Genomic DNA, 24,912 nt, shown 5'->3' with positions numbered 1-24,912 from the left:
AAGGCTGTCACTTATGTCCACTTTGACACTAATGAGGCCAGTCAGACCCAAAGGGTTCTCGCATTTACTGCAGTGGCTGGATCCCACACATCCAGGGAATCATTGGCTTCACACATGTGGGAATCAAGGCACCCTCAGATCAGCCTGGAGTATTTATCAATCAGAAGGGATTCCACTCCCTCAATATTCAGCTTGTGTGTGACCACCGGAAGGTTATCATGCATGTCTTTGCAAGTTATCCTAGAAGCTGCCTTGATTGCTTCATTCTGCAATAGTCACATCTCCTACATGTTTCCGCACCTCTACACAGGGTAAGTGGGCGACATCTTGAAGATAAGGGCTATGCACCGAGGACCTGGCTGATGACTCTTGTGAGAAGACTTACCACTGATGCAGAGGAGAGGTACAACAAGAGTCATATGACCAAAAGGGTGATCATGGAGCAAGCCATTGGATTGCAGAAGATGCGATTCAGGTGGCTGGACAGCTCTGGAAGTGCCCTTCAGTGTACTGAATCAAGAGTCTCCAGAATGGCTGTGGTCTGCTGTGCCTTGCACAACATTGCGCTGTAAAGAAAATGGAGCTGCAAGAGGAGGAAGATGCTGTCTGCTTAACATCCTCAGAGGAGGTGGAGGAAGAAGAAAAGGAGGAGGAAGTAGATACGGCTGTAGTGCCTACATCCACTCACCTGACTGCCAGAGAAGCCCATGTCAGCTAAATTGAGCACATTAGGGCATATGGTAGTGCCATCAGAAACCCTGTGGCACTCCCCTGCCCAACACATATCATTCTCACAGTCAAAAATTCAACCGTCACATACACAGCCTTTCCTTGTCTTCCAACCTCGTCATACCATTCACCTCAAAGCTGCTGTCCAAGTGGAATTAGGGGTGCAACAAAGTGATGGCAGGAGAATGAAGAGTTCAAATAAGATGTTTGGTTCATTTAAATAAACATAAATATAATGTCATGAACATTGTTATACACATCCAAGTGAATTTCCGTATGCATTAAGTCTTTATCATCCGATTCCTATTACTCATACATGGTGCAACCCCTGTGGCTTCAGCAGGGCTAGAGGCAGGTTCCCCTGCTCTGACAAATGAGATGCTCATGGTGGATGTCCTCTGGGTTTTGGAGCCCGTGAGGGTCCTTCCAAAGACTGCCCTAAGGCAGGAGGCAGCATATAGGGTTCTGTCTGAGGTTGGGGTGAAGGAGGGGGGGGCAAGTGATGAGAAGTGGGGGTGCCTTGAGAAGAGTCCCCACTTCCATGTGCCCGTTCTCCATCTTCCCTTTCATGTCCCACCTGCACTCCCTGTTAGCCAAGAGTGAGAGAGCATTTCACTGCATTTCAGTGAGGCGTTGAGCCACCAAGGCAAGGCTTTTCTCCATCCTGTGTAAAGTGGCAGACTGAGGGCTGAATTTAGTGAGTCCATCGTGGATCCCGGCAGCGGACCCAGAAGTGGGCACTGTCACCACTCGTCATGTGTGCGACCAGCCAACTCCGATTACATGGTGGGCAACCACTTATCATAATGGAGGCCAGGGTCTGTTTAATTATGCGATGGGGGTGGGCTCCAAGGCACTGATTGCGGCATCAGATGACTCCGGAGCAGGTGCTGGCGCTATATTTAGAGCCCTGCTAGCCCAGCTTGCATTGCAGCCTTTGAGAAATTTACTGTTTGCCAATTGGTGGACCCGGTGTGGTAGTAACTCCTAGACTCCACCCCACTTCCCTCCCACCACCCCCCCCCCACCACACCCCCTCTCCCAGAAAGAAGGATGGCGAACCGTGGCAGAGGCAAAACACCGGGTGGCCTCACGGTTTAGCAATGCATCCCTGGAGATTCTTCCCCAGGCTGCAAGGGAAAGGCAAGAGGTCCTCTTCCCCAGGGATGCAAGAAGAGGTCCTCCCGCTTGACTAAGCAAACGTGGATGGAGATCGTAGAGGAGGTCAACAGCCGTGGGGTCACTCCCGAACATGGGTGCAATGCAGAAAGAGAGTCAATAACCTCCTTCATTCTGCCAAGGTGAGTGCTCCATACCTCTCTTCTTTTTGGGGCTTGCATTCAGCTTTGAGGGAGGCAGCACAACATGGGGAGGGAGTCACACTAAGGTGCTGGCACAGGGGGCTAGGCATCACCACATCCAGCCAGATGCATGGCTGCATCTCGACCACAGGCCACCTTCTTTCACAGCTCACCCCCATTACCTACCCTGACAGCAGACATGGGGAAAAGCCATGGAGGAAACCCCAGCTGGGGACAAGGGGATGCCACTAGCAGAACTCACTTTTCCTGCGAGCTCTTACTATCTCCCTCTTTCCACTTGAAGGACAAGCGGGCCCATAACAACAGGGAGACTTCAAGAACTGGCAGAAGAATTCCAGATATATGGCCTCTGTGGACGGTTGAGGAAGAGGCACTGGAGCTAGCAGGGACCCAGGGCAGCCACTCTGTAGAGGATGGTGATACTGGAGTATCTGTACAAGAGAGTAAGGATTGTCTTCATTCTATATCCAACACGCTTTTGGAGAGCCACATCATACAGGCTGGCTGGACAAGATCTGCACTGCCCAACCCACACGTTTGTGTTCTCTCATGTAGGTCGGCTTCCGCAGGAGGTTCCAGCTGAAGGGGGACAGCTGTCAACCTCTGAGGAGGAACAGTCAAAGGATGCACCATCACATAACTCTCCTGCACCTTCCACCAGTGCAGATATGTTCACCTCAGTGGGTTTCCGCTTGGCTTTAGAATCCTGGTCACAAGCTGGTGAAGACACTGCACACATGCCCAAGCAGCTGGCTGCGACTGAGACAGCCAAGCCACTGACAGTCAGAGGACTGTTGGTGGCCAGGCCCATGCTGAGCCCCAGGCTGATGATGAACCTCTGGTGTTGACATTCTGGAGTTGCAGAGAGAGATAAGGCAACATTTGGCAGAGCTGCCAGAGGCCATACGCGGCCATGAGCGGACGATGGAGAAGTCCATTCATGCCATGAGTGCCATTATGTCTCAGGTGTGTGAACACATGGCTTCGTCCATCAAGAGGTTAGCGACCCTCATGGAGAGACAGATCCTACAAATGTGCACAGACCTGCATACCATCGCCTTGGCCATGAGCACGATGCAGCAGTGGCAAGGCAAGAGAAGGACGAGGCACCAGGTCTTCATCTTTCTCTGGTCAGCAGGGAAGTTCAAATGTCTTGAAAGGGAGGAGGAGAAGCTGACCTCCTTAGCTGAGGTCTTCCCTCAGGACGCTCTGAGTGTGGACAGCAGCTCCTCAGCTCCCCCGCCAGTGAGCTCAGCTCCAGTAGTCGTGATGCCTGAGGAGAGTCCTGCACCTGTGCAGGAAACCCTCAGGCAGTTGGGGCCTTGCAGGTCTCAGGCAGCCAGAGGACGGCCGCCAAAGTCATCTCAGGCCAAGGGGCAGCCTGATCAGCAGCCTGCCTCCAGCCCAGCTGCTATCACAGGGGTCACACTTCATAGCAGCACTCGTAAACATATTAGGAAAAGCACGTAGACACACTTGGGTTTCACAGGTATTTGATATTTGCCATTTGTTTTGTGTTATCAAGTTCTGTTGTTATTACAGCTCATATTCATTGTTGAAAAATGCTTATTCTTTCATGCCTTAATTGTGAGATGCTGACTTTACCCTTCCTCCCTCATTGTGCTGCCAGTGTAAGCACAGCCCTCCTTAGATAAGTGTCTCAGATGTCAGAGCAAGTGGTTAAGCTGGGTGTTAGGCATGGAGTCCAGATAGAAAAGAATTGAGGTGAGTCTTTTATTGAGTTCACTCTGAAAAGCTATCATGGAGGCAGGAAGTGGATAAGTATGAGATTGTTTCTTGACTCCATGGCTCATCACTCAATGTGCCTGGCCTCCAGTGCAAAGAGTTCAAGATCCAGTGCTGCCTGTTCATTAGCCTCCTCCATGTCCTCCTCATCAGTTGAGGAATGGCGATCAATTATGTCCTCTACATGCAAGGCCTCCCCCCTCTGCGGTGCTAGATTGTGCAGAGCGTGGGAAACATGTACCCTGTGGATCCCTGAAAAGATCCAGACGTGTAAACGTTGAGTGCCACCGTGATCTTCAGGGCCACTGGCATAGGGTGACCACCAAATCCCACAGGTCGCAACTCGTCCTGCAGCATGGTGCCTAAGTCGGTGACAGCCTCCCTGAAGAGCCACAGTCTTTGCTGACAATGCTGCTCAGACATTTGCAGGTGGCTGAGTCAAGTCTGGTACATCCTCTGGCGCAGGTGGGGCCCTTCTTGGCGTCGCCAGCTGCTGTCACTCTCAGTGTGGAGCTTCACAGGCAGGTGCAGCAGCCTCCTCGCCCACCCACCCCCCGCTCCCCCACCACCCCCTCTGTTGGAAGTGCTGCATCACATCATGAACACCACAGGGATCCACAAATATAGGGCATACGAGACCCATGCCAGCTGATTAGTAGGCCTACAGGGCACAGTCCTCACAGAGATGAAGTTGCCTTAACATCTTTGCCTTTGCTACTCCCCTCGTCTTACGTTCTAATGGCCCTCAGTGTCCACCCTTGCTCATCAAATGACCCTGTTCTCAACGACCTTCCATTTGACCATCATCCACAGCTTGATGCAATGGCACTGTCACCATCTCCAGGGCTGCCTCCTCCATAGGGGTCAGCATGTGGAGCTACGACATATCACTACCAGTCCAAGACATCGCTCATTGATTAACCACTCTCTTCTCCTACAGGAGAAGGGACAAAGATTTATGAATGGGCTGCCCTACCTCACCCATTCCAGCATGACATTCACATGAGATGTTGTACTCCTCAGTGATGCCCTTTGCTCAATTGCACCCCATATGTGAGGGTTGTTGTGTCTTATTAATGCAACTGGTCACTTGATCTGACAATGTTCAGGAAAACTATGGGCACTCAGTCTGCTCAGCTGATGTGAACGTTGGTGTCTCCAGAGTTAGAGGCTTGTCACCTGTCTGTCACTTGCCACTTACCTTTCCAGACCTTAGCAGAACATTGAAGTGCTTTTTGCACTGCAGCCACATCCTCCGAATGACTCTCCGGCTGCTGACGTCCACGGCCAACTCCATCCATGCTCTCTTGGTCTGGCTGGGAGGATTTCTTCTTCTGATGGAGGGAAAAGCACAGCTCTCCTCTACAAAACTGTGTCTGTCAATGTCTCAAGGGAGGCATCAGACAAATGTAGGGCTGCCTGGGGACGCCTGCACAGGCCAGCGCTGGCCCTCTGACCACCCTGCTGCTCCATTCCTCCAGGCAATGGAAAGCCCAATCATGGCTGCCGTTTGCCTTTTAAGATCAACCTCTGTTATGAGGTCCCATCTCCAGGCTGCTCCCGGCGTCACTAATTGGGTGCCCAACTCGCCTCCGGCCTAATTAGGGCCTTTGACTTTAAAAATCGCATTGCATCATTGACGTTGACGCAGCACGGGGTCAGGACCCGGAAATGATCCAGCCGTCGGGTTCTCGATGCTGGATTGAAAATCCAGCCCCTAGCTCCTGAAATTCCAATCTGCTTTCCTCTTTCCTCCATCCCATGCTCTACAGATATATCCATAGTATCAGAAAAATGAGTTGACTTCACATTGTCAAGTGAGGTCAGCTGATTCCTGCACTGGCTTCTTCTATTGTATTTGATCATGGTCTTTGTTAATTTTATATTTTAGTAATGTTTTATGCTAATCAAGAGGGATGATTGTTTTGGAAATGGAATATTTTTTGCTTTTGGCATCTTGTGATAGCATTAAGTTGTCCAGGCAAGGGAGCACATGGGTTCTCTGGGAGCTCTAGGCATGGTAGGAGCAGGGGTGGCAATAGTGATCAGGGCCCCTGGCAGGGAATTTCGTTTTTAATTGGAATCTCGCCATCACCTCAAAAGGGCACTGTGCGATTGGAGATTCAGCAAAATAACTTTTATCCCAACATCAAAGGAGCCATTGGGTTTGAACCAAAACAGAAAATGCAGGTCAAGCATTTCAGCATTTTCTGTTTTTGCTTCAGATTTCCAGCATCCGCAGTATTTTGCTTTTGTATTAACGTTTAATTCACTGCCACTTCTCTTCTAGGAATGCCCACCTAGAAGAAGCTCTGCTCGTCTCCAACAGGATTTCCGTTTGTCTCTTCTACCTTGTTCACTTCATTGTTTTCTATCTCCATTCTCATGTTTGGTCAGGTAACTACCAAAACTCAGTTTCACAGCCACATCTCCTTCCTCAGCAACTGTCTCCAGCTCCAACTTATTCCACATGGATTCCAAGTAAAATTCCACCTTTCGTGTTTCAGATCCACCCATGATTACAAATATCTCCTAGACATTCAGCAATTTCCAGCATTTCCTGTTTTTTTTCAGATTTCTAGCAAATGCAGTATTTTGTTTTTGTATTAGAGTCTGAACCATCTTGTTACGGTGGGTGTTTAGATAAACTGGGTAGTTTTTTCAGATCATCATGTTATCTCTATTTTTAATATTGTTGGTTATGTTAAGTAGAGCAAATAAGATCAGCTTGATGGCAGTATTTTAAAGCAATTGAAGAAATTCTGTAGCAACAGTGTGTTGAGAGAAGGGTGAATTGTTCAGTGAGTTAGATGTTATATTTCTGTAGTATCGTCTTTCTTTGCCCCTGCAATAGATCTTATATTAATGTATGGACATTTATACTAGTTGTTACAGTGCTCCAAATATGAATACACATATTTCTTAATTATTTACCTGCATATCCAGTGCTTTCTTATAGGCCTCTGTTTGTTCATGTTTCTCCTTCTGATACTGTTCTCTCTGAACAGCAAGACTGTAAAAAAGATGTTCCTTAGAAAAACATATTTGGGCCAGTTTTTAATTAAGCATAAAGCAAAATGCAGATCAAAATGGTTCATAATACTCTCGGAGAGTTCCCTACAAATTAAAAATATATTATGACAAAAATAGCATCCTATAACCTAGTGCCTTTAAAGCAGCAAAATATCTCAAAATACATCACAGGAAAGAACAGACACAAAACAAGAGTTAAAGAAGCTTACCAAAGACATAGTCAAAAAGTTAGTTTTGATGAGGCTTTTAAAGGTAAAGGTAGAAAGAAATGGAGCAAGGTGGAAGGCTTTAGGAAGAAAGTTCAAGAGTGCATGGATGCAATGATGGAAAGTTCTGCTGTGATGGTAGAGCAGAAAGGATGTAGCAGGATGCACAGTACACAGTTGGAAGTGCAGTGTGTGCAGGCTAGGACATAATGCTGAAGGAAGGCACAAGACTAGAATATAGCAAGTCTATATAGAGATTTGTAGAGGAGAATAAGGATTTTTAAATCAATACAATGGGGTGGTCTCCAGTGGAGGTTAGCAAAGATAGAGGTGATAAATGACAGGGACTTCGGTTAGAACAAGAAAGATAAATTACTTAGCAACAGATCCCAGTTGCTTGTAGTGTGGAAATGAATCTATGTGGCCAGCAATCTGTCTGGCTGGTGGAATTTAAGTTCAATGAATACATATGACAGAATGGGATAATGTGAGGATAGTGTGGGAAAAAGGCATTGAAGTGGATGATCAGCCATGATCATACTGAATGGTGGGGTAGGCTCGATGGGCTGAATGGCCTACTCCTGCTCCTATGTTCCTTATTCCTATCTCCATTCTAGTTCCTTACAATGTTGCTGTTTATTCAACTACTAGAGGGTGTGCAAGAGCAGTGCTGGGTAATATTACCCATTTACTGGGTGCAGTGGCATAGTGGTTATGTTACTGGACTAGTAATCCAGCAGCCTGGACTAATAATCTAGGAACATGAGTTCAAATCCCACCATGCCAGTTGGGGAATTTAAATCAGGGAATTAAATAAATCTGGAATATATAGCTAGTATCAGTAATGGTGACCATGAAACTACTGGATTGTTGTAAAAACTCAACTGGTTCACTAATGTAATGTCCTTTAAGGAAGGAAACCCGTTGTCCTTGCCTGGTCTGGTCTATATGTGACTCCAGACCGACTGCCCTCTGAAATGGCATAGCAAGCCATGAAGCTGTATTAAAATTGCTATGACAGACTGCAGTGGTTTAAGTAGCTGATTCACTACCACCTTCTCATGGGCAATAAATGCTGGCCTTGCCAGTGACACCCACCTCAAGTGAATGAATAAAACAAAATGCCCACCAATTTTGTTACTACTACTTGGTACTTTCCTTGATAGTACATTTGAGAACTTGATGCGTGTGGACCAGCCAGCAGCAATGCATGAACTACAGCATTTTAATTGAGCCAATAAATACTGCATAGCCCACATCCCAACAAATTGAAAAAACATACTCTTCAGCTAACTGCACTTGTTCCAAGCGATCCAGAAATTCTTCATCCTGTTTCTTTCTGTTCTCTCTTTGCTTTTTCTCTTGAATCTGTTCATCCAGACACCGAGCATACTGCTGTTGCTTCAGAAAGATTGGTGGTGTAGACAGTCTCTTTTGGAATATGTATCCATTCTAAAAGCAAATCCCCAATATTACTTCCAGGATATATTATGTATAAAATAACAAATTTTCAATATTGAATTGAATTATTAATTTTCATAATTTTAAGTTTTTTCAAGGAGTGTAATTTATACTTCTAAACAATTACTTTGCAAACAATAAATGCATATGACATTGCAAAGCTGGGTATGCACAATTGTTCTATATGTAATAAAAACTAAGATTTAAATTGCAAGAGATGTGCTTAAAATGCACATATTCAGAAAAATTGGATGTTGTATGCAAACAAAACACCAGGTCACAGGAGATCCTACTCTTCCAACATAAAATCACTGATACATATGCATTTACAATAAAGCAATGTGGACCTACAGCTCCTGCACTAATTCAGCAATTTTGCAAGACTATGTCCCACACCCAAACGGTGCCTGAACTACATTCAATGTTTTATTGGTTTGGGTGATATATAGAATTCTCTGGGTCCATCTGTAACGGGCATTGGGCCCCTTGCATACACCAATGAGGGGCTTAACCCCTGTTTCGCGACCGCGATACAAAATCCAGCATGACTGAGCGGAGCATGCCTCACTCCCTTCAGTTTTTCAGGACTTCTGCGTCCTAACCAGCAGTCCCTAAAGAGAATACTAGAGGCTGAGGGTTGCTGTCAACATTGCAGGTGACCCAAACAGGTGGCCTTAAAACCTACAAGCTGCATCTTGATGTCTGATTGGAATCCGTGACGCGAAGAAACAAAGTTGATGAAGTCCAAGGCTCAGTTTCGGATGAGACTCAAGATGCAAGGAAGAGCTTCTGAGAATTATAGCAATCAACGCTTTGATAAAGATTTTGAACAGGATTTCCAAGACCTCACCGAGACAAGTCAGTGTATGATAATATTGATCAGTAGCACCTCTGGGGGCTAAATTTGAGCGACTAACAGATGATATACTTCAATATGTGACCAAACCAAAACCTAAGGATGGTCCTAAATTGGTCCTCGTGCCTCATTTTAATAATCAGAGTGGCATCTGTTGCACCTCAATAGTCAGCTTTCCTGTGTGGTTGCATGGAATTTGGGTCCCTTGCCTCGCCTCTGTGGCCCTCAGCTAAGTCCTGGATAGGTAAGGGGGAGAGCAGGTTGGGGTGGGGGGAAGAGAACAAGAAAAGAGGGCCTGACAGCACCCCATGGTCATGCTGTGGAGCCAGGAGCAGCACTCCTGCTTTTCACAGTTGCATGTCAGAGTAGTATGCTGACCTCCAGCAGTCCCTTGAAGGACTGGTCAGATCTCCTGTAAACCTGGTACTGTTGAGTGAAGCAGTTCTGAACAAAGAACAAAGAACAAAGAAAATTACAGCACAGGAACAGGCCCTTCGGCCCTCCGAGCCTGCGCCGATCCAGATCCTCTATCTAAACCTGTTGCCTATTTTCTAAGGGTCTGTATCTCTTTGCTTCCTGCCCATTCATGTATCTGTCTAGATACATCTTAAAAGACGCAATCGTGCCCGCGTCTACCACCTCCGCTGGCAACGCGTTCCAGGCACCCACCACCCTCTGCGTAAAGAACTTTCCACGCATATCCCCCCTAAACTATTCCCCTCTCACTTTGAACTCGTGACCCCTAGTAATTGAATCCCCCACTCTGGGAAAAAGCTTCTTGCTATCCACCCTGTCTATACCTCTCATGATTTTGTACACCTCAATCAGGTTCCCCCTCAACCTCCGTCTTTCTAATGAAAATAATCCTAATCTACTCAACTTCTCTTCATAGCTAGCGCCCTCCATACCAGGCAACATCCTGGTGAACCTCCTCTGCACCCTCTCCAAAGCATCCACATCCTTTTGGTAATGTGGCGACCAGAACTGCACACAGTATTCCAAATGTGGCCAAACCAAAGTCTTATACAACTGTAACATGACGTGCCAACTCTTGTACTCAATACCCTGTCCGATGAAGGAAAGCATGCCGTATGCCTTCTTGACCACTCTATTGACCTGCGTTGCCACCTTCAGGGAACAATGGACCTGAACACCCAAATCTCTCTGTACATCAATTTTCCCCAGGACTTTTCCATTTATTGTATAGTCCACTCTTGAATTGGATCTTCCAAAATGCATCACCTCGCATTTGCCCTGATTGAACTCCATCTGCCATTTCTCTGCCCAACTCTCCAATCTATCTATATTCTGCTGTATTCTCTGACAGTCCCCTTCACTATCTGCTACTCCACCAATCTTAGTGTCGTCTGCAAACTTGCTAATCAGACCACTTATACTTTCCTCCAAATCATTTATGTATATCACAAACAACAGTGGTCCCAGCACGGATCCCTGTGGAACACCACTGGTCACACGTCTCCATTTTGAGAAACTCCCTTCCACTGCTACTCTCTGTCTCCTGTTGCCCAGCCAGTTCTTTATCCATCTAGCTAGTACACCCTGTACCCCATGCGACTTCACATTCTCCATCAACCTACCATGGGGAACCTTATCAAACGCCTTACTGAGGTCCATGTATATGACATCTACAGCCCTTCCCTCATCAATCAACTTTGTCACTTCCTCAAAGAATTCTATTAAGTTGGTAAGACATGACCTTCCCTGCACAAAACCATGTTGCCTATCACTGATAAGCCCATTTTCTTCCAAATGGGAATAGATCCTATCCCTCAGTATCTTCTCCAGCAGCTTCCCTACCACTGACGTCAGGCTCACCGGTCTATAATTACCTGGATTATCCCTGCTACCTTTCTTAAACAAGGGGACAACATTAGCAATTCTCCAGTCCTCCAGGACCTCACCCATGTTTAAGGATGCTGCAAAGATATCTGTTAAGGCCCCAGCTATTTCCTCTCTCGCTTCCCTCAGTAACCTGGGATAGATCCCATCCGGACCTGGGGACTTGTCCACCTTAATGCCTTTTAGAACACCCAACACTTCCTCCCTCCTTATGCCGACTTGACCTAGAGTAATCAAACATCTGTCCCTAACCTCAACATCCGTCATGTCCCTCCTCGGTGAATACCGATGCAAAGTACTCGTTTAGAATCTCACCCATTTTCTCTGACTGCACGCATTATTTTCCTCCTTTGTCCTCGAGTGGGCCAATCCTTTCTCTAGTTACCCTCTTGCTCCTTATATATGAATAAAAGGCTTTGGGATTTTCCTTAACCCTGTTTGCTAAAGATATTTCATGACCCCTTTTAGCCCTCTTAATTCCTCATTTCAGATTGGTGCTACATTCCCGATATTCTTTCAAAGCTTCGTCTTTCTTCAGCCGCCTAGACCTTCTGGCAACTGCTTCACCTCTGGCAGATGAATTTTGTGGATGGATTCTGAGACAGCTGCAAGACATTCATTTCCATTTTGAACTGATGCCTGAGCTCAATTCAATTGGCTGGCATGGTTGCTTAAAAGGATGCCCTGACAAAGTTAGCAGTGGCCTGGGTGCAGGTGCAGGCCTTTCCACTGCAAAAATTATGCAGAGTTCAGGCTTACAATAAGTAGAGAGACTGGAAGTTGGGGTTGATTCTGGCTCAGCTGGGTTTCTGTTCCTTCTGTGTAGGTCTGGGGTATTCCTGGGCTATGTGGAAATTCCACCAGATATGCCACCATAAGCCAGTTGTCGCAACAAAAGCAGGCATAGTTATTGTTCTGAGCCACAAGTGAGCCTCAACCAGAAAAATAATCAAATAGCAATCTATCCTGGAAAGATCAATTGTCATTTGATTTGGGGTTTCCCAGCTTGGGAGTTTCTCCTAAAAGTCTAACACGACTTTATTTCTTTTGCTCAATAAGCCCATGACTTCCCCTCTTGGAGAGGATACTTCTCTAAGATTCAGTTTACTCTACTGTGGGGGTGACCTTGATGCATCGCTACTGAGGAGGGTACTTACCCCCTTTATGGTAATGGTCCCAGCCCCGAGTTTGGAACAAGAAAAGGCAGGGTCAAAAAGGTGAGCAGAATTTCCGACCTGTCATGCTTCCTACAGTGCCCCTGAGCAACCAGAATTTCTACCTTCATGCATCACAATGATCTTAAACACAAACACTAGATTGTGCCATTTCTGCCATCAAACTAGTTGGATTTTGACATACATAAAGAAAACAATTCCAGAAACAGATTCTTGATATGCTGTTCATGCCTTACGTAAAAGTCTTTGCATTTTGAATTCTTCCGTCTCTTTTTGGCTTCAGCGACTCCTACATTGAATGCTGAAATTTTCTGGTTGAATTCTCTGTGAGCCAACATTTCACACTGGGAAACAACAGAAAAACATTAATTACAATTAAGAACAAGAAGGGGAAATTGCCAAGAGAGAACATTTGAAGCACACATTGTCATTTAAGTAAACATAGTGAAAAACATTATTTCTTACTTATACCTGTGTATATTTAAGCTATAATTGCATCACAAGAAAATGGGGTGTTTTAACCATGCATATAATCATTTTGATAAAAAATAAGAACCTGTAAAAGAAGATATTAGTGTAGCAAGCATCCCTCCCTTTGTGTTCATTAAATGTCACAGCACTTTATCTGAATATTAGATATTTGAACTAACAAAACTTCCCCTAGATATTGGATTTCCAGCTTTCAGTGTGCATTGTAAGTTCACCAATATAATAAATCTATCAAGGAATCATGCCATTTTATTCAAAGGAGAGTATACCAACAGTTGTATAATCTTTTTGCCAATTACACCAAAATTCTGATCTCTCCATAATCTAATTAGTCACTACACAATGGATTATCATAGGGCAAAATAGCTCACAACTCTGCTGAATAAATTATTCACTTTTTTGCAAATAAAAAGAAACATCAGAGCTCGTCAAATGTCTCAATTGGCAAATATGGAACTTCCCTATTGTCACTGAAATCAGCTAGGCTGTTACGGATTTGATTATGTCTCCATACTGAGATGGTTGATCTAAGACACCATGATAGTATGCTCATACCTAATCATCCCTCTTACATTCCACTTCCCCCTCATCCCACAATCACTTCTAATTTACAAACAGCAGATGGTTTAAGGATGAACATGTTGCTTTCCCCCACTCAGTTCACTGCAATCCTACTCTTGTGTCTTCCTCCTTTCAGATACCCAAGAACTATAACCTGGCCAGGTAATGGTGCAGGAGCAAATAAGTGGAAGAGGAAGAAGAGAATGATGATGAAGCAACATCGTCACTTGCTCTGACATTCACAGCTACCAGCTCAGATACTGACACTGCACGTACTTTAGGCGGCATCTAAGAGGCAAGATTGCATATGGTGAGACTTTGGGCACAAGTGGCCTGCAGGCAGGGCAGGGGGAATGGGTAGCGGAGGTGCCAGCTTCCCAGAGGCCATGGTTGCACACAAGTTCTGTTGCAGATGTCTCAGATGAGGACTTCAATGGGCGGCCTACAGTCAAAGACAGATGGCATGCACAGCAAAATGCTTTGTGCATTGGCAGACCTGCCAGAGAGCCTGCTGTCATTGTCAAAGAACATGGAGGAGTCTGGCTTCAACTTGACACAAGACTTCATGAAGACCTTGGAGCCATCCTTTCCAGTGTGGAAGTTGTGGCCAACTCCATGAGGACACATGCAGATCCAACCATGATGCAGCGTCTGATGGCTGATGCCTCAGCTTCCATTGCAGCACAAGCCACACAACATCTGAGTGCTGCAGTGGAATTGGCCACAATTTTCACACTGGAAAGGATGGGTTCCAAGCTCTGCATAAAGCTCTGTGCAAGGTTGGTGCTTGATTCCTCCATGCTCCTTGATAATGACCACAGCCTTTCTGGAAGGCTTGTCAATGCATTGAGCATCTCATTGTGCATATCCATCAGCCTTTTACTGTTATCTGCCCCATCAAAGTCCTCAACTCCATCCTCTACAGCACATCTGGGAAGCTGGCACCTCCGCTACCCATGCTGGCATCCATGTAATTTTTCCCCCATTCTGGTTGCAGTTGCTTGTGCCCGGTGACTCACCCCAAACAGATCCCGCTTCCATGCTCTCTCTCTAAAGTACACAGAGTGCCAGTATCTAAGCTAATGGCTGTGAGTGTCAGATTGACATCAGACACCCATGATGCTTCTTGCTCCTCAGTCTCATCTCCCTCTAGGCCTTCAGCCTCCTGCACCAGGCCAGGTGGCATTTCTTGGGTAGCTGAAAGCATAAGGGCACAATCGGAGGGTTGAGGTGAGGGAAGCGAGGGGAAAGTGAGATGTACATTGTTACACCATCTGCAGCTAGTACATCATAATAGATTGCAGGACGAGTGTGAATTTGGATGTGAGAAGGTGCATTAACCAGGAGCATACCATCATCCTGGATGGTTTCAGCCCCACTGCTGACCATGGCCTCAGTGATGGCTACTCCAATTATTCCCAGCACCGTCTCCTCCAAGGGAGGGGTGAGCACATACAACTGCGTCTGCCATCCAAGGGATAGCTGCTACTGTCACCTATTATGGGCCACCTTGTCCTGCAAAAGAGAGGGAAGTGTGTCAGTGTGGTGCAGTGTGTTTGGGTGATGTGCCTGCCATAAGTGAATAGATGGTAGTGTGTGCAAACTATGAGATGTGAGAGTGCAGCTTTCAGTAGTGTTAAGTATGTGAGGGTAAGGTGAAGCATATGTGAGGGACAAGTCGTGGCTAATAGAGATTGTTAGTAGGTGATTGAAGGGGTGTGGTGAATACGAACATATGAATTAGGAGCAGGTGCATGCCACTCAATTCTTCGCGCCTGCTCCGCCATTCAATAAGATCATGGCCGATCTGATTGTAACCTCAACTCTACATTCCCACTTACCCCCGATAACCTTTCATAACCTTGCTTATCAAGAATCTATCTCTCTCTGCCTTAAAAATATTTAAAGATTCTGCTTCTACTGCCTTTTGAGGAAGAGAGTTCCAAAGACTTATGACCCTCTGAGAGAAAAAATTTCTCCTCATCTCTGTCTTAAATGGGCACTCCTTATTTTTAAATAGTGACCCCTAGTTCTAGATTCTCCCACAAGGGGAAACATCCTTTCCACAGCCATCCTGTCAAGACCCCTCGGGATCTTATATGTTTATGTTTATGTTTAGAGATACAGCACTGAAACAGGTCCTTCGGCCCACCGGGTCTGTGCCGACCATCAACCACCCATTTATACTAATCCTACACTAATCCCATATTCCTACCACATCCCCACCTGTCCCTATATTTCCCTACCACCTACCTATACTAGGGGCAATTTATAATGGCCAATTAACCTATCAACCTGCAAGTCTTTGGCATGTGGGAGGAAACCGGATTCAATCAAGTCGCCTCTTACTTTCCTAAACTCCAGCAGACACAAGCCTAGCCTGTCCAACCTTTCCTCATAAGACAACCTGCCCATTCCAGGTATTAGTTCAGTAAACCTGGAGCAGTGTGTGAAGTTAGTGGTGCAATTGGGAGGGTATGGCATGTGAGGATTCATTCACTGACCTTGACCAGTTGTGTGAGGTCATTAAACTTCTTTCGGCATGACATCCAGTTTCTCAGGGCTATACTGCTGGCATTAACTCATACAGCTACCTGCTCCCACTGCCTTCTCAGTACTTGCATGGAGGGTCTCAAGGCCCCTTGAGGGAAAAGAAGCTCTCTCCTCCTGTCAACCTCCTGCATCAAGGCCTCCAACTTGGCATCCGAGAGCCTTGAACTGGCTATCTGGCAACTTGTGCTACTTCTGTAGATTCCTTCAGGTCCTCCACTCTTCAAGCAGTTTCAGCCCTTGCTGCAGCCAGAAGGCACCTCACCTTTAAGAGGTGCAGTCTGGCTTTAAGTAGTGCAGGCTAATTTTAAGTGGTGCTAGCCTCGCAGAACTTGGGCCCCCTGCTTAGATGTGCATCCACTCAGTAGTGCAATCAGCGCTGGGCTGCATGCCACAATCATCATAATTAGCGGGCAGCATGAAGTTTGTGTGCTGCCTGCACCACTTTGAACAGGGGCATTGTGATCCCTGCACCCAATTTTGGGGCTATCCAATTTAGCCGCCAAGAATTATTTTTGATTGTGCATCTGTGAAGTGATTTGAATGGTTTTCTATGCACTGTATAAATGCGTGATTGTTGCTGAATTGTTAAACAGGAAAGTACTACATAGCACAAGAAGCTAGAGTCAGGGTAACAGAAAGTTCAAGGGGGAATAGAAGAGCTGGTGGAGATTACAGAGTAGGGGAAAGGTGAGGCCATGAAGGATTTCGGTGCCAATGTATGTCAGTAATGACAGCAGTGATGGAACGTGGGGGTCAATTTTAACTCACCCTGCTTGCCAGAAACAAAGTGGATAAGCTATTAAAATTGAGCAGCTCCACATCCTGCTTTGATCCCACAGACCTACAATTGTAAAGTGGCTCTTCAATAGAAACTACATGCATAAATTCTTAAATCCTATCTTACGACCAGGTGAGAATGGTGTCTAGGGGTCCCTTTCAGCCTTCTCCTGGTCTGTAACAGGATTTAATTTTTAAACACACTGTGTTTTGAGCTCCCCCTTGGTGAATCCTTGTTCACAACTTCCCAATTATAAGGCAAAGAAATGAGTACAAACAGGCTTTCTTAGGTTTAAAGAAGGTGAAATTTTATTAAAACCTAAACTCTAATTCGGTTAAGGCCTATGGATACACGATGCGCCTACGCTAGCATGCATACGCGATACACAATTACAGATAGGGACAGAAAAGATCAGAAAAAAATAAAGTGGAGAGGTTTGAGGCAATATCTGAAGAGTTTCTTGTTACTGTGCTTCGAGCTCACTATAAAGTCCTTTTGTAGGTAATTCTTGCTTGTAGATCATTCTTGCTTTTCATTGGGGCCCAGTATTCTTCTTAAACCTTGTTCACTGTAGAGACTTTTCTCTCTTGGGGTTTATGTGTCTTCAATGGATCCCAAAGCCGGTGAGAAAGAGATGGGAGCAGACAGGAGAGAGATGTTCTCAATCCAGGAGCCAGGAGCTTTCTCTCTTCAAACACTGTTTCTCCAATTTAAAACTCCCCAAGTTGGCCAGCAGGGTGGTCACGTGATTGAACTGGTTTGACCAGGTCTTTTCTGTGTATTGGGAGCATGGCCTGGTCCTTTGTTCCAAGCAGTGTCTGCTACTATGCAAAAAATGTCCTTCCGGCCAGGCCTCGCAATTCCTTGTATTCAGCCTTCTCTTCTTCCCAGCAACAATTTGAAGTTTAATGCCCATGTGGCAAAATTAATGTGCCTCATTCTTGGCAGGTGGGGGCCTGCATGACACCTATGACATCAATAAGATCCCTCTTGCATTTTAACTGGGGTCTGAGCAGGTCTACAGCTGGTAGGAAGAATGAAGAAGTCCTCCAATTAAATAAAAAACTTTCCTTTATTGGGCCAGAAAGGAGTTTTCCTCCAGGCTCACAAGTAAGTTGCACTTCTCTTATCTAGACTACCCCATTTTCCTTCCGGTAAGACCTTTCAAAACTCCCTCCCTGTCACATACTTCCAAGCCACCATCTTTCCCAGCTGGCAGCCACCCTGTACCCTCTTCCTGCCAGAATGGGGAAGAAATAGACTGACAGTATTTAAATGAGGCATGGGGGCTTAAAATACCCTGGATCTGAAATTTAGGCCGGCGAGTACATTTTGCACTTGCCCTGCCTCCTGTCTGCTCAAAACTCACTTGGGTTAGCTGAAGTTTATGAAAAGTGGTGAATGGGAGGCCAACTAGCAGAGCATTGGACTATTCAGGTTTGGAGATGACAAAACATTAAAGAAGTTTTCAGCAGGAGATGGATTGAAGTTGACACAGAAGTGGTGATGTTACTGAGGTGGAAGTAGGTGGTCTTTGTGTTAGAGGAGCAGGCAACAAAGACAAAGGACCTAGAAGATAAGTCCCATTTTTTTATATACAGATACATCAGACCATGTATCAGATCAAGTGGCTTCTCAGGCCTGCAACAGTAGCAGACGTTCTTCTCCAACATCAATGCATTCGGCCCTGTTGGGTACAAGTTATGCTAGAGACACTTCAGAGCCAAGCACATAACTGGAATCTGAAAATCCATGCAGAGTCAGGTCCAGCAACACACACTTAGGGTGTACTGTACCTGACTAGCACCCAGGTGGAGAGAAGGAAAATCAGTCCTAATAGCAACACAAGAAAAGGCATGTGGATGAATACTGAGTAAGATGAGTACATTCTTGAGTGCTGTTTATACTGCCTTTTCTAGTCTTCTCTTGAACACTACTAAATAATGCAGTGTAATTTAATGTTGCTCTTCCTGATGAAAGAAAAACTGTGTGATACTTGAGAAATTACAGTGTCATTAGATAAGGATTTTTAAAGATATTCATAAACTAAGGTAATTCTTTGGTATTTTTTATTTTTTTAAAAGTAAGGGTGAAATGTTCAACTTCAGCAGGGCATGAAACTGACAGTAATGGATGTGTTGCCCATTATACATGCTACCCGATCGTCCTTTCCATTGAAGTTTTCCAGCCCTGCTGAAACTTCTACTCTAAGTTTCTATAAGCTATAAGCAAATAAAAACACCCAACATTGCAATGTCCATCATAACATTCTCAGTCTCAGCCATCACTAGCCTGCTTAGCCCATCAACATCTTTTTAAAAAAAATCTTTCTTGGGATATGGATGTCACTGGCAAGGTAGCCATTTATTTCCCATCCCTAGCTTTTCTTGAGAAGGTGATAACAAGCTATCTTCTTAAGCTGCTTTAGTCCACATGGTATGATACTCCCAGAATATTATCAGATAGGAAGTTTCAGGATTTTGACCTAGTGACCATGAAGGAACAGTGAGATATGTCCAAGTCAGGATGCTATGTGTTGAGAATACAATTTTCACATTCTTTAGCACAAGTGGAAATTTAGGAATAATTATTCGTAATCTACACCCAAGCATTAAAACCCTATGTTCATGATTCTGTACTGCATGATAGCTGGAGTTAAGCCACATATAAATAAAATCCAAATACAACTCACATCTGTACTGTATCTGAGACTTTCTCAGGCTTTAAGTCAAAAGGCAATGAATATAAGAAATAACTTGAAAGCCAAATGCCTATTACTTTTAAACTGTTCACATAATTATCCATTATTCTATTTCCATTTTATAGCTAGATTCTTGTCCTTTATTTTTCGGTTCTACTAATTACTGTTACCCTTCTGACATGGGATGGTATTTGCAACTAGACAAAAGGATAGGGACTGGCTTTTATCACAATTACACAAGAGCATGTAGTACTCCCATACAAATACTCCACATAATATAGTCCTAGCTAGCTTATAGAAAGTCCTTGTCAAATAGCTAACATATCACTAAAATAATTAATTACCATGAGTGTGTAGGTTGCATACTTTAACGGAATTCTGCACTTCACCCTTTGTTCACAATTTGTTATATACCTGCTGCTGGAAGAGGGTCTCCTGGTCTTTTATTTGCTGGTATTGCTGCAGTATTTGTTCGTCCTCCTCTTCCTTTCTTCTCCTGTTCTCCGAAAGATCAATAGGGGAATTCTTCAGAGCTCGTTGCATGCAAAGGTAGCACAGCTCCTGCAATACCATACAGCAGCAAATATATTCAATTCACTCTCCTGTTTAAGAAATATTCCAATAGCTTGCAAATACACACTTGATATTCGTAGTGCACAGTTTAGAAGCTTATTGTATTGTTAACAATACACATTTCTGCTCCAACCCCAATGCATCTATTTAATAATGTTTTTATGCTCTAGTCCTTACAATTACTGCCACAGCTTTTTAAAGTCAATGGACAAAGCACAATAATATCTCTAAGAAAAGAACTATGCCTAAGAAGTTCCATTTTATTTCAGCTGTAATATTGGGGAAGATATCGTACTCAGCTGCACTAATTGCACAGGCGCAGAATAGGTATATCAGACAATTGGGTAACAGGTCATGTGCTACAACAAATTCCTCTGCCGATGTGTTTTTAATCTGGTGCATTTTGAGCAGCTCCGTCCAGACCAGTATCATTGTGGCCTTGAGGATGCCCTTGCTTTTGCAGAACAGTTTTTCACTTCTTGGCTTCACTTTGCCCACTAGTACCTCCAAGGAGGCATCTGAAAAGCGAGGGCAGCCTTTTGACTCACTTGTCTTGCCAGAAAGTCTTTCAGCGTTGCACAAGCAAAAATGCAAGGAGCAGATGCAAACTCGTTATGAGATGCATCGCTGCTTTAAGTAGGTCTGAAAAATTGCATGTGGGAGGGCTGCCCAATTTGTCACGATTGGGAGAGCAGCTGTCAATTATATTAAAATAAGACTCAAAGCTGAAGGGGCAGGAAAGCTATTGAATGAATCTTCTTATACACCCTTTAAATTTGTTTCCTCATATAGCTCAGTGTCAAGAAACCTTAGACACCCATTTATATGATGTGATTTGGATACAGTATTTAAACATTGTAATGAAGCTTCCATCTCTTTTCAGGTGGCAGTTTCCTCTGCCCACCATCAACCCATCAAAAATGCTCATTATACATAAAAGGGTTGGAGGGTCAGCGTTATAGGTCTCTGCCCCTTTTTCTGTGGCATAGTTCCACGTTAAACTGAACAGATGGCATGGACAATCATAAGACAAAAATTGGCCCCAATGCCTTCAAGTACTTTTTTTTTAACAGAAATTGCATCTAACAGAGCTCTCTCAAGATCACATGTTTGTTCACTGACATTCATATATTGTAATGGATGTGCTCTACCATGTATACAATACTGTAATGGGATTATGGCAAGTAATAAAATATATCTATTCAGATGCCTCAGTACTTGAAGAAGTACATACCTGTCCTGCCCTGCAATGGTCAGAGCAGGCAGTGGCTGGAGGCGTTTTGAGCTTCGGTGCCTGCAGGTTTGTGTGTTGAATGCCAGACTGACAGGATGGAGAACGATATGGAGAAGACAACCTAAAGATGTATGAAAAAACATGCGCTCCAAAATTCCACTTTAATTAAAATGATTCAAAATCACTTCTTCTACAAAACAACACATATTGCAGAAAACTGCAAGATTCGATACCTATCAATCAAGCGGCAAATAGTGCTGCTCCTGTAAGAAGATGAAGGCATTTAACAACTATGAAAGGATGAAAATTGTAATTTAATTTCATCATAATATTTCCTAGCACCTAAAATAACTATACATAATATTTAAAAGGAATATAGGTTGCAACTTTCCCCAATATATAAAAAATATTAGTTTCAGGCTATCTCATTTAATGTTTTCCCACAGCATGCTGTGACAAACAGATGCTTTACATCACAAATTAACTAAGTAACTAAAATGAAATGAATTATTTTGACTACTCAGCTCCAAACTATTTTACTTCATTGGTAAAGGTGTCAGAGAGATTAATATCACTCCCTAAATGACTTTCACCAAAGTTAGCATATAAACTAGACATGTCCTCAGGCTGAATTTTTACAGCTCGTCGCCAATCTTGGCGGCAAGCTTCAAAGACGGCATGGCCTCATGGAGCCGCCGCGATATTTCATGAGGTGGGCTCATGAACATGGAGGGGGCGGAACGCACACCCCTGATGATGTGGAGGGGGCGGAACGCACACCCCTGATGATGTAGAGGGGGCAGGCGCTCTGACGCCGGCAATGGCGTCTGGCACCACCGTACAGGCACCGCCGCCATGTTTAAAGGGCTTGAAGCCCTTCAGTTAGATTTAAATTTTTAAAGGTCCTGGTGTCCGAAATATTAAAATAAAATTGTAATACCCCTTAGAATCTCCTCTCCCACCCATCCCCAATAAGTACTTAATGTTGTGAGGAAAACCACACCTGCCAAGAATGAGGCATATTAATTTCATCATATGGAACATTAATTTTAAACTCTTACGGGACTGAAAACATGGCGGCACCTGCATTCTAAAAGGACAGTGGCTGGAAACATTTGCATTCTAAGGGACAGTTGCATGGAGAAGACAATGGAACTGCTCCCTGATTCAATTAACTAAATGGATTTTGATCAAAAGACATTGAGTGTGTGAAAGCTAGAGTTCCAGACCCCCTACTGAGGATATCTACTGAGATTGAAAGAGTCTACTAATAATCCAGGTGGGGAGCTAGTCACATGACTGGCCTGATGGCCCAGGTTTGGTTTGAATTGTGTACACAGAGGTTTGGGTCAGACTGCAACTGAACTTGAAGGAAGACAGCATCTCCCTGTCTTGCTCTCTCTCCCTCTCATGCAAAGACGGGGACCCACGGAAGAAACTAAGCCAAGACAGAAAACCATCGAAACATGTTTGAAAGAGTGCGCTGGGCCCCAACGGGGTGGCAAGATTTAACTGTAATCAACGATTTTACATCAAACTCGAAAGACAGTAAATGAACTCTAGCTATTGCTTCAAACCTTTCCCCTTGATTCTTTCTCCTTTTCTGTCTCTATCTGCATGTGTGTTTATCGCGTATGCATGCTAGCGTGGTCGCGTCACATATTTTTAGTAGTTTTATCCGAATTAGAGTTTTAAGGTTAATAAACTTACACCTTTCTTGTTTAAATCTAAGCAAACCTGTCTGGTTGATTTCTTTGCCATTACAATTGGGGAGCAGTGAACAAGGATTCACTGAGGAGAAGCTAAAAACAGTGTTTTGAAAATTAAACCCTGTCATGGTCAAACCAGGAAAAGGCTGAGAGGGAACCCATAGACCCCTTTCTCACCTGGTCGGAACAATATATAAATTGCCCTATCCCCCCCAAAAAAACTTTTATTCTGATGCCAAACTTTTCCTCCCAAACTTTGACCCTCAACCCCTTCCCTCAGCCAATAGTAAAATCTTTCCCCACAGCTCCCCCCCGCCCTGAAAACCTCACTCCTCCCCCCTCCCCACCAGCGTTCCGCCTTAGATCTCTGAATGGAGATCCGAAGGTGCAGGACTACTGTCAGGAATATCAGCGTGATATGGCTGTCGTGAAAAGGCAGGCTATTATTCAGTCATTAACATTTATTTAAATATTTAAAATAAGTTTCTATCGCCAAGAGGCAGGCGGGGAGGGGGGTGGCTTCCACGAGGCCTCGATAGCGGGGCTTTCCCAGCATCGAGGCCCGTGGCGGGGATCTACCGGAAGTATTTTCCGGGCCCCCCCCCCCTCTGCTACGACCCCCGACGTCAGGAAGCTGGTAAAATTCAGCCTTAAACTTTCTTCCTGATCACTATAGTGTTATGACCAAGGCGGGAGGAGTGCACTGTCTTTTCTAGTTCCACTTCTCCACAGGTCACAACATATATTTAAATGTTTACCCAGTTTCCGATACGGTCAATCATATACCCTACTCTTTATCCCAGAATAAAATACACCAACCAGGTTTCTTTAATAAACAACGAAATTATCAGTTTATTATGAAACAAGACTTATCCAGTAATGATGCAAAGCATTAACACACAGATTGAAATATGAAAGTTCCCTTTAACCTTGGCTATACACACACACACACACACACACACACGTTAACCGAAAAATAAAGAGATTTTCTCCGCAGAGTTTTTTTACAAAAAAAAAATACTTTGGCCAAATACTTGTTAATTCTTGAAGAAAACAGATGAGATATGTTGTGTCCCGAAATGGCATACAGTCTGGCATCTGAGTACACATAGACGGATCACGAATCTTTTCCAGAGCAGTTCTTTTCAGGCGATGTTAAGAATTAATCTGGCAAGCTTTCCAGGAGCTCCTCAAGCGAAATGTGGCATTTCATAGAGACAAGAGGAAGGAGGCAAGCTGGGTGTTTCTGTCTTGGCAGGTTGATCTCCAACTGCTTTTAAACACAGTCCACACCCCAACTGAACCAAACCATGGGCTGCATTTTATAAGCTCGCCGCTGATCTCAGCAGCGAACTTCAAAATTGGCAGTCCGCCCAGGCAGACCGCACGTCGTGGAACCACCCCGATATTCAGTGCGGCAGCTCATTTAAATGGCCGGGGTGGACTGCGCACCCCCCCCCCCGCACTCCCCACAATGGCGTGGGGGGGGCAGTCCAACCCAGCAATGGCGTCAGACCCACTGCGCAGGCGCCAATGCCATTTTTAAAGGGCTTTGAGCCCTTCCATTTAATTAACATTTTTAAAGACGCAGTGACTTAAAAAATGAAATAATTTATCCTGACCTTCTCCTAATGCCCCCCCGCCCCCTCCATAACCATGGAAAAAATATCCTGCCCTCTCCCCACCCCAAACACTCCCAACCTATCCCAACCCCAACGCTCATCAACGTTAAATTTTACCCCTTCCCACCACCCCCTAGACCAATGAAACCAGTTCTACCCCCCTCACCCCTTGAGAAACTCACCTGCTCCCCCCTCCCCACCAGTAACCGGCCTTAGATCACCGGATGGAGATCCAAAGGCATGGGAGTGCAAGCCACCGGCACCATAATGCACCAGAACAGAGGGCAGAGCAGATAAGTAATTA

General features: G+C 44.8%; 1 protein-coding gene across 3 annotated transcripts in view; it reads right to left on the bottom strand.

Moving 5' to 3' along the window:
- LOC137371406 (coiled-coil domain-containing protein 81-like) overlaps positions 1 to 24,912 on the bottom strand; it is a 125,571-nt gene that overhangs the window by 16,027 nt on the left and 84,632 nt on the right. For all 3 annotated transcript variants that reach the window (XM_068033965.1, XM_068033966.1, XM_068033967.1), the window contains 5 exons: positions 21,278 to 21,398; positions 19,885 to 20,031; positions 12,625 to 12,732; positions 8,319 to 8,488; positions 6,732 to 6,810 (listed from right to left, as the gene is read on the bottom strand). In XM_068033965.1, the coding sequence (XP_067890066.1) occupies positions 6,732 to 6,810; positions 8,319 to 8,488; positions 12,625 to 12,732; positions 19,885 to 20,031; positions 21,278 to 21,398 (625 nt within the window). The remainder of the gene's footprint in view (positions 1 to 6,731; positions 6,811 to 8,318; positions 8,489 to 12,624; positions 12,733 to 19,884; positions 20,032 to 21,277; positions 21,399 to 24,912) is intronic.

The sequence above is a fragment of the Heterodontus francisci genome, chromosome 6 (assembly GCF_036365525.1).
Source record: "Heterodontus francisci isolate sHetFra1 chromosome 6, sHetFra1.hap1, whole genome shotgun sequence".
NCBI classification, from domain to species: domain Eukaryota; kingdom Metazoa; phylum Chordata; class Chondrichthyes; order Heterodontiformes; family Heterodontidae; genus Heterodontus; species Heterodontus francisci.
Note: the sequence above shows the minus strand (reverse complement) of the source record. Positions and strands in the feature narration are given on the sequence as shown.